General features: G+C 40.6%; 1 protein-coding gene across 2 annotated transcripts; it reads left to right on the forward strand.

The window, feature by feature from the left end:
* Positions 1–5,417: 5,417 nt before the first annotated feature.
* HSPA5_1 (Endoplasmic reticulum chaperone BiP) lies at positions 5,418–7,528 on the forward strand (the record flags this gene model as incomplete). Of its 2 annotated transcripts, XM_012946492.3 has the most annotated exons (2): positions 5,418–5,560; positions 5,597–7,528. In XM_012946492.3, the coding sequence occupies 2 exons, from the start codon at positions 5,418–5,420 to the stop codon at positions 7,428–7,430; spliced, it is 1,977 nt and encodes a 658-aa protein (XP_012801946.2). In that variant the 3' UTR covers positions 7,431–7,528. The 2 variants fall into 2 exon arrangements, with proteins under 2 accessions (XP_012801946.2, XP_051074966.1); XM_051209510.1 differs by having other exon boundaries at positions 5,423–7,528.
* Between the last annotated feature and the right edge of the window lie 787 nt (positions 7,529–8,315).

Below are 8,315 nucleotides of genomic sequence, written 5' to 3' on the forward strand. Positions count from 1 at the left end.
TCATTTAGTATCAGTCTGAAACATCCTTGAACAATTCGCTCCGGAGTCTTACTGCCGTATGACTAATTGCAAGTTGGATTTCTTTAGTTTCTGCGTAAACGTAGATAATTCTGCATAACGAGAGCTTTGTCATGATTCTGGTTTAATGTGTAATAATGCCTCATCAATGAAACCAAAGACCACCGTCTCACCTGTCACATGGGTTTCTGTGGCATGTGTTTTGCAGCAGAGTGAAGTATGTGTACCAATGGAACCCTAATATTATGCTTCTTGTCAATTACGGAGATCCTACAGTTCGCCTTAAAATCATTTCGACGTGGATCATTATCTCTGCCCAAATCGCAGGTCTGAAAACAGATACTGACTCCGTTCGTCATCGGTGCAATCTGACAAAGAGATACGCCATACAAAATCACCAGTACAGGAATCCACTCGTCATAAAGACATATGCCTGCATATCTTATGGGTTTCAATATTGATACTAGAGGAAAAGTTGAGAATGAAGGCAATCATACCCACTATTTAAACAGCTGAAGAACCTCGAGATTTCCGCATAATCAGTCAGTCAGTCAGTAACAATGTAGAACTTCGTACGTACATCAGTTCGAGTTGCCACACCACATTACAACAGAGATGTAGTTGTCCATTCAAATCCCGTAGTGGTAGAGGTGGTAAGAGTATAAGCAGTAATCGGAAAGATTAGGGTTTGAAGATGTTATTCAAGGAGTATAATACAGTGAAATAGATGTGGGAAGAGAAAAAAGAGACAACGAGGAATTAGAAGACTAGAATTTGGAAGAACACAAAGAGTGGATGCACCTGCGCCATTGCAAACGATTTTGAGCCATGTCATTCAGGGTCTCTAACCATCGGTTGCTATCATCTCGCGGATCCCAGCCAGGTAGTCTACACCTACCAACATGGCTCAGTCCACTTGTCAGTGACTTCATGGATTTGTGCCATGTTTTGGTTTGGCCGCCCCTAGATTTCTTCTAACCTACTCCTACACCATAAAACATAGCACGTCGGAGTAGTCGGTCGTTGGGCATACGTAACAAATGTCTCAGCCATCTCAACTGATGAAGTTTCACTACTTCATCAATTGACTTGCTACCCTTACCTAGTACCCGTTTCCTAACAACTGCATTACTTACTCAGTGGTCCCAGGATATACGAGCAATGCTTTGAAAACACATGTGATCGAATACTAGTAACCTACGAATATCCTCTACTCGTACCGACCATGTTTCACTGCCATAAAGTAGGACGGAGCAAACTGCTGCACAGTAAACTCGTCCTTTGGTTGGTAGACGGATATCTCGCCTACGCCATAAATGACGCAAGTTGGCAAAAGCTAGTCGAGCCTTCTGTATCCGTGCTGAGATTTCGCCACACACCAGACCACAAGGGCTGATGAGACTTCCCAGATAAGTGAAGCGGTCGACACGCTCAACTACTTCACTCCCTATCATTAGTTCGGGTGTCGATGCCACTTAGTCCTGAAGTAACATTTTGCATTTCGAGGGGGGGATCGCATCCCGAACATGCTTGCATTGTTGCTTAGAGTGGTCAGAAGACTGCATTTTGTCAGCATCTTCACCAAATAGAACTATGTCATCGGCATATTCTAGGTCAACAAGTGAATCTCCCGGTGGAAGTTCAACCCTTTGAAATTTAAATGAGGAAAGTGTCATCTCTAAAAGCACGTCTACGATAAAGTTAAACAAAAATTGAGAGAGTAGACAGCCCTGATGAACACCACTTGAGGTAATCGATTCTGATGACAGTTCGCCATAAGCCCTCACTCGACCAGTTGTGTTCGAGTAGAGAGCCTTTACAAGGTTAATGTACTTCTTTGGTACTCCTTTCAGTGACAAACACTGCCATAGAACCTTACGATCAACAGAGTCGAATGCCGCCTTTCCACATAATCTCCAACTTCCATATTAACAACCGTCCATATATATATATGGGTGGCACAAAATGCTTTATAATTTAACCCATTAATAGATATACCAGGGAACAAAACAGTTGTTTCTGCTGTTAACAAAAAATAAAATTTAATTAAATACTTCAAACAATCGAACCGGTTAGTTTTATTGGTTTTTAGGAAAGGTTTTATTGGAAGTAGTAGTGGAGATAAATGTGTCTTAATTTAAACGGATACGGTGTGTGGATATTCTTCAGACTTTAAAGAGATAGCAACCTCGCAAGTGGTCGTAATCAATTGAATGCACCAAGTATTTCCAGTTGCTACTCTACATACAGTTAATGGGATGGATTTTACACCTCGTCATATTCAATTTCATCTGTATATCTGTCATGATTTATGTGGGTTACTGTAGATTAAAGACGGTATTCTAAAGTGTTCCGTCATGCTACTGGTAATGTTAATGATTGCGACACTGGAGGTAACGACATTATAGCGTCACTCTGGATGTGTTCGGGCTCCTTGCCTTTACTTATAGACAGTTCATGAGAAATTGGAGGAATTTTCTGGGCGCAGGAACATAAATGAGCTGATGACTGAAATAGAAAGGATCGCTCTTACGCTTTACGGTGTGCAAACGCATCCGAAGTCACACGTAAACATTTGCAGACTACAATGACCAACAGCGTATACTGTAAAATCTTTGGTATTGTAGTGTAATGGTATCAGTTCCTAACCACACGACCTTTGAAGCTGAGCATAAGATCATAGAGAAAATCTAGATTCAACATTTAACACAAATACAAGATCAGGGATGGTGAACGCGAGGGCTATTGACCGGTATGGTATGGCTTAGCCTTGTAGGGGTGATAATTCTGTGTAACTTATGTTTTCCTACATCAAATATATTATTTCATGCCCAGCCGAAGAGTATTCTTTTGATGTGCTAAACATCATAATACCGATTGTCATGGTGGGATCAGTCAATACGGACGATGATGTGACTCCCGCGTAAAATTCCATAGACTGAGTGGTCACATAATGAGAAAACTGCACTATTTGGGTTAGATCTACTACTATGGAAACAAAGGCAAATGTACTAATACCGAACTAGACCATAAATCTACTTGCTCACATGAGTGAAACCGGTTTCCAAGTTAGCTGAAGAAGCTTTTATTACAACGGTTAAAAAAGGATGAATTATTCGAGAAAAATATGTGGTTTTTCCTCATTATTTATTCTTTGGACTGTGACGAATAAAAACGATTTATTTAGGATAAATTAGCGCTCCGTACATAATAATTGCATGCTGACCAACATGCTTCTGTACAGTGCACAGTTTTATTTGATGTGTATGTTTGTGTGCATCGTATTAGCTTGCGTTTCTTAGTATCACGTATCACTAGGGGTCAGAAGAGTGAAGCTGTAGCGGTAAATAAATCCCCAAAATCAATAGCTCTGTGAGTCTTCGACATTGGATGCTGACCATATTAGTTTTAATGGACTCACCTAGCTGAAGGCGCTCGGGCATGCATCCTCACCAGATCACAATTGGGAACGCCATGCTCAACATCTACTGCAATCACTAGCCAGATTAGATCAGACGATCCACCATATATCGATAGCTTATCAAATATATCTTCGAACCTCTTCGCTTCTGCCTTTTGAGTACGATTCATAGTTGGTGTTACTGGTTCAAATGGGTCGAATGGTTGTGGACGGAATAGAAGAAGCTTTCGCTTAACAGGCTTCCGTGTCTAGTAGCAGGGGATCACTAATACCTCCAGGCAGGAACCTAGGTATGTTAACAATAAAAGAGGAAAAAGATATCGGCAAATCATAGTATGATACTATCCTTAATCCTTAAGAATAGATCAAGTTGCCTTCTAAGGGACTCCTGGGAAGTCACTTGAACTAGCTCGGCTGGCAGCGAATTCCAGCATTTGACAACTCTTAAGGAGTAGAAGTTGTGTCCACAGTCCGTTCTGCTATGTTGTATCTCCAATTTCTGGGTGTTACCCTTTAGGTTGGTGTTGGAACTAAGCTTAAGTAGGTGTTTAAGAGGATTTCCAGAGGTGTTAAGGATACTTTAAGCCATTAAGTCACCTTTGAGATGCCTATACTCTAATGGATGAAGGTTAAGTGATTGGAGACGCTCTTCATGAGGTTTAAACTTAAATCCCCGGACTGACTTCGTGGCTCACTGTTGTATATGCTCCAGAGTGTCTTTATCCTTTCGGAGTGGGGGAGAAAATACTATGTTTCCGTACTCTATATGGGGACGGATAAATCTATTGAAGATTATATGGAAAGTTCTTCCGAAAATGCGCTTCAATGTTACCAGTGCAAGGTTTGCTCGAAAGGCATTTTCGTCACAACTAGCGTAAGACTTCAAATCATGGGGCACCAGGACTCCTAAATCTTTTCCGACTTGGGATACTACTAGAGAGGAGTTTCCTAAGCTGCAACTGTAGTCAGAGACATGTCGTAGATGGACTACTTTACACTTTGAAATGTTAAAGGTATGTCCGTTATCTTCTGCCCAACTTTGAATTCGAATCAGATCCTCCTGAGGTGTCTGTATATCGTCTTGGTTGGATATCTCTCCAAAATTTCACATCATCGGCAGAAAGTAATAAGTCTGACGATTCCTGTTGAGGAAGATCATTTATGTGGATCAAGAAGAGAAGAGGTCCTAGTATTGAGCCCTGGGGGACGCCACTAGGACATTCCAAAGCCCGAGATGAAGTGAGATTAACCCCGACCTTTAAATGTCGGGTATGAAGTGAGCCAATCGATTAGAGGTGGTTTGGTACCCAATGGTTTGAGCTTACTGATAAGACATGTATGGTTAACCATATCAAAAGCTTTTGAGAAATCTAGGTAGATAATATCAAGCGTTGTCAAACTCCGAATACCTGTGGCATCTTCAAATACCTCTAGGAGTAACTGAATATAAAGGGGGAAACTTTCAAAGTACATGTGGTTGAACACTTGTTCATACAATTCGGATCTACTAGGTAGATTTGAACCATTTGAACCATTTAGATACCAAATACTAATGGTTGAACACAATAACTCCAAATAACATTGGGTATGCAATCACTTTTGAGGTTAAGCGATAACGCTAATAAATTGGCCTGCATCATTTTTCATGCTGAAAACAAATAAAAAAAATGAGTGCTCAGGTATTTCTCAAGTATTACACGATCTACAGTGTGGTAGACTTAACGAAACTAGGACATGTGAGCTAATTTACTATGTTGCGTATTAAATAAGCAGTTAAAAATATGAAAATTGCACTTAGCCCACATAAATAATAATTTTATAGGAAAGGTTCTCATATCAACTCATTTTACAACTATCATGGACTGTACATGGTTTCAATTTGTTTGATTGCGCTGTTGGAGTGACGTATACTAAGCCAGCCAATCACATTTATCCACATAAACTACCATAGTAATTTAAGCGAACGTGTTGTGAGTTTATGAAGACCGTTGAAAGTTTACGTGGGAACATGTTCTCGTGTGTGCTACTATTGTCGTACATTTTGTGTTTGGTGTCGTGCGAAGAGAAGAAAGAAGATTACGGAACTGTTATTGGAATCGATTTAGGCACTACATATTCTTGGTAAGTCCATGGTTCCTTACTTTTATTATTTTTTAGTGTTGGTGTATTTCAAGGAGGCCGAGTTGAGATTATTGCGAATGATCAGGGTAACAGGATTACTCCCTCATACGTAGCATTCACTCCGGAAGGCGAGCGATTAATTGGGGATGCTGCTAAAAACCAGCTGACATCAAATCCAGAAAACACAATTTTCGACGTCAAGAGACTTATTGGAAGGAAGTTCGATGAATCAACTGTACAAAATGACATAACTCATTACCCTTTTTCCGTTGTTAATAAAAAGAACAAACCATATATCGAAGTTCACGTTGGATCAGAAGTCAAGACGTTTGCCCCAGAGGAGATCTCTGCTATGGTGTTAGGGAAGATGAAAGAGTTTGCTGAATCCTATCTTGGCAAAAAGGTTACCCATGCAGTAGTCACTGTCCCAGCCTATTTTAACGATGCACAGCGCCAGGCAACCAAAGATGCTGGCACAATTGCTGGTTTGAATATACTCCGGATCATTAATGAACCAACTGCTGCTGCGATTGCTTACGGTCTAGATAAGAAAGATGGTGAGAAGAATATTCTGATATTTGATCTTGGAGGTGGTACTTTCGACGTTTCACTACTTACAATTGAGAACGGTGTGTTCGAAGTAGTTGCTACAAATGGTGACACACATCTTGGTGGAGAGGACTTCGACCAACGTGTTGTTGATCATTTCGCAAAGCTATTTCTGAAAAAGAAGGGTAAAGATATTAAGACCAATAAACGTGCAGTACAGAAACTGAGACGGGAAGTTGAAAAAGCCAAAAGAACTCTAAGTACATTCCCATCTTTTACATTAGCAATTGAGTCCCTTATTGATGGTGAGGATTTTTCCGAAACGCTTACACGAGCAGCATTTGAGAAAATTAACATGGACTTGTTCTTAAAAACTTTGGAACCAGTCAAAAAAGTCCTTGAAGATGCGGGCATGAAAAAGGAAGATATTGATGAAGTTATTCTAGTTGGCGGGTCTACTCATATTCCTAAGGTTCGTGAACTTCTACGAAACTTCTTTGAAAAAGAACTTAACACAGGAGTTAATCCGGATGAAGCAGTCGCGTACGGTGCAGCTGTTCAGGGTGGCGTTATTGGTGGTGTGGAAAACACTGGTGGTGTTGTGCTTTTAGATGTATGCCCATTGACTTTGGGTATTGAAACGGTCGGTGGTGTCATGACGAAACTTATTCCAAGAAATACAGTTATCCCAACCAAGAAGTCGCAGATATTTTCTACAGCTGCTGACAACCAGCCGACTGTCACGATACAAGTTTTTGAGGGTGAACGGGCTATGACAAAGTTCAATCATTTTCTTGGCAAGTTTGACCTGACAGGTATTCCTCCGGCACTGCGTGGTGTTCCACAAATTGAGGTGACGTTCGAGATTGACGTTAACGGCATACTGAGAGTTTCCGCTGAAGATAAAGGGACCGGTAGTAAAAACAAAATAGAAATCAATAAAGACCAACATCGCTTAGATGCAGAAGAAATCGAAAAAATGATTAATGATGCAGAACAGTTTGCAGCTTCAGATAAGAAGTTAAAAGAGCGTGTTGATGCCAGAAATGAGTTCGAAAGTTCTGCTTATACTCTCAAATCTCAGATTGCAGACAAAGGTCAACTTGGGGAAAAACTTAGTGTTGATGACAAGAAGAAGATCGAGAAGGCTATTGAAGAAGCTATTTCATATTTAGACGGCAATCCCCAAGCTGAGGCTGAAGAATTGAAGCAGAGAAAGAAAGCATTCGATGACATTGTCCAGCCTATAATCTCCTCATTATACCAGCAGTCAGGAGCTCCTCCTCCAGCCCAGCCTGATATGGAAAGAGATGAACTGTAAAGGTTTGACTTTGTTGTGTCCCCTGTATATTACTCCGATGTGTTTTTACCTCCATTTTTGTTTGTTTGACAAAAGATATAATACATGCTTGTTTTTTTTGAGTTCAGTTTTCTTTACAATAAAATTGTTTATTCGGGTCTCATGCACTGAAACTTAAGCTCTTGTTGTGGGTGTTTGTCAGATGCCTTGAATACAGCGTGTAGTTGTCTTATCGCTTGGCAGTTTCGCTTCATTTCCTCGTATCTCCTAACTTCCCAACAGTATTTTATAGACCTATTAACACGCTAACTGGGGATAAGCAGTCAGTCGTATAGGGACTGAGATAATGCCACCCATCTGCCGTTCGGGAGTAAGTTGGACTTCTAAATTATGGGAAGATTTTGACTGGATTTCATTTGATGTCCTGCGTCGCCTAACTGGGGTAGCCAACTGACTATCTAGCATGTACGGTCCCAGTAACGACTTCTTAGCTCTTCGCACTAAGGTTTATACTGTTTGGTTTGCATCACATACGAGAAACAATTTTCCACTGATCTACAGTGCAGCCACTCATTAAACCGACTAAATTATTGGTACAAGTTGTCTTGCGATCGTTGATGCAAGCAGATTAGACCGTCAGATGTTTGTGTTCATAGTCGTAAAGTAAGGCTGATCACATCATGTACGTTAAGAGACACGTAGAGTGACGTAATACAAATAGGTAGCTAGAGTGTTAACCGATCGCGAACACCATTGTTTGAGTCTCCTAACTCGATGATAATCTCGCATACTTCAACCAGAATATCTCCACATACTTGCGAGGCTTAAGTTAAATTTAGTTGACTGGTACCGTGTCACGGTTTACCGGACATTGATTTTTACTGGAAGTCGAGGTAGGTGTTAATT

This window comes from Schistosoma haematobium, chromosome 1 (assembly GCF_000699445.3).
Source record: "Schistosoma haematobium chromosome 1, whole genome shotgun sequence".
Lineage (NCBI taxonomy): Eukaryota > Metazoa > Platyhelminthes > Trematoda > Strigeidida > Schistosomatidae > Schistosoma > Schistosoma haematobium.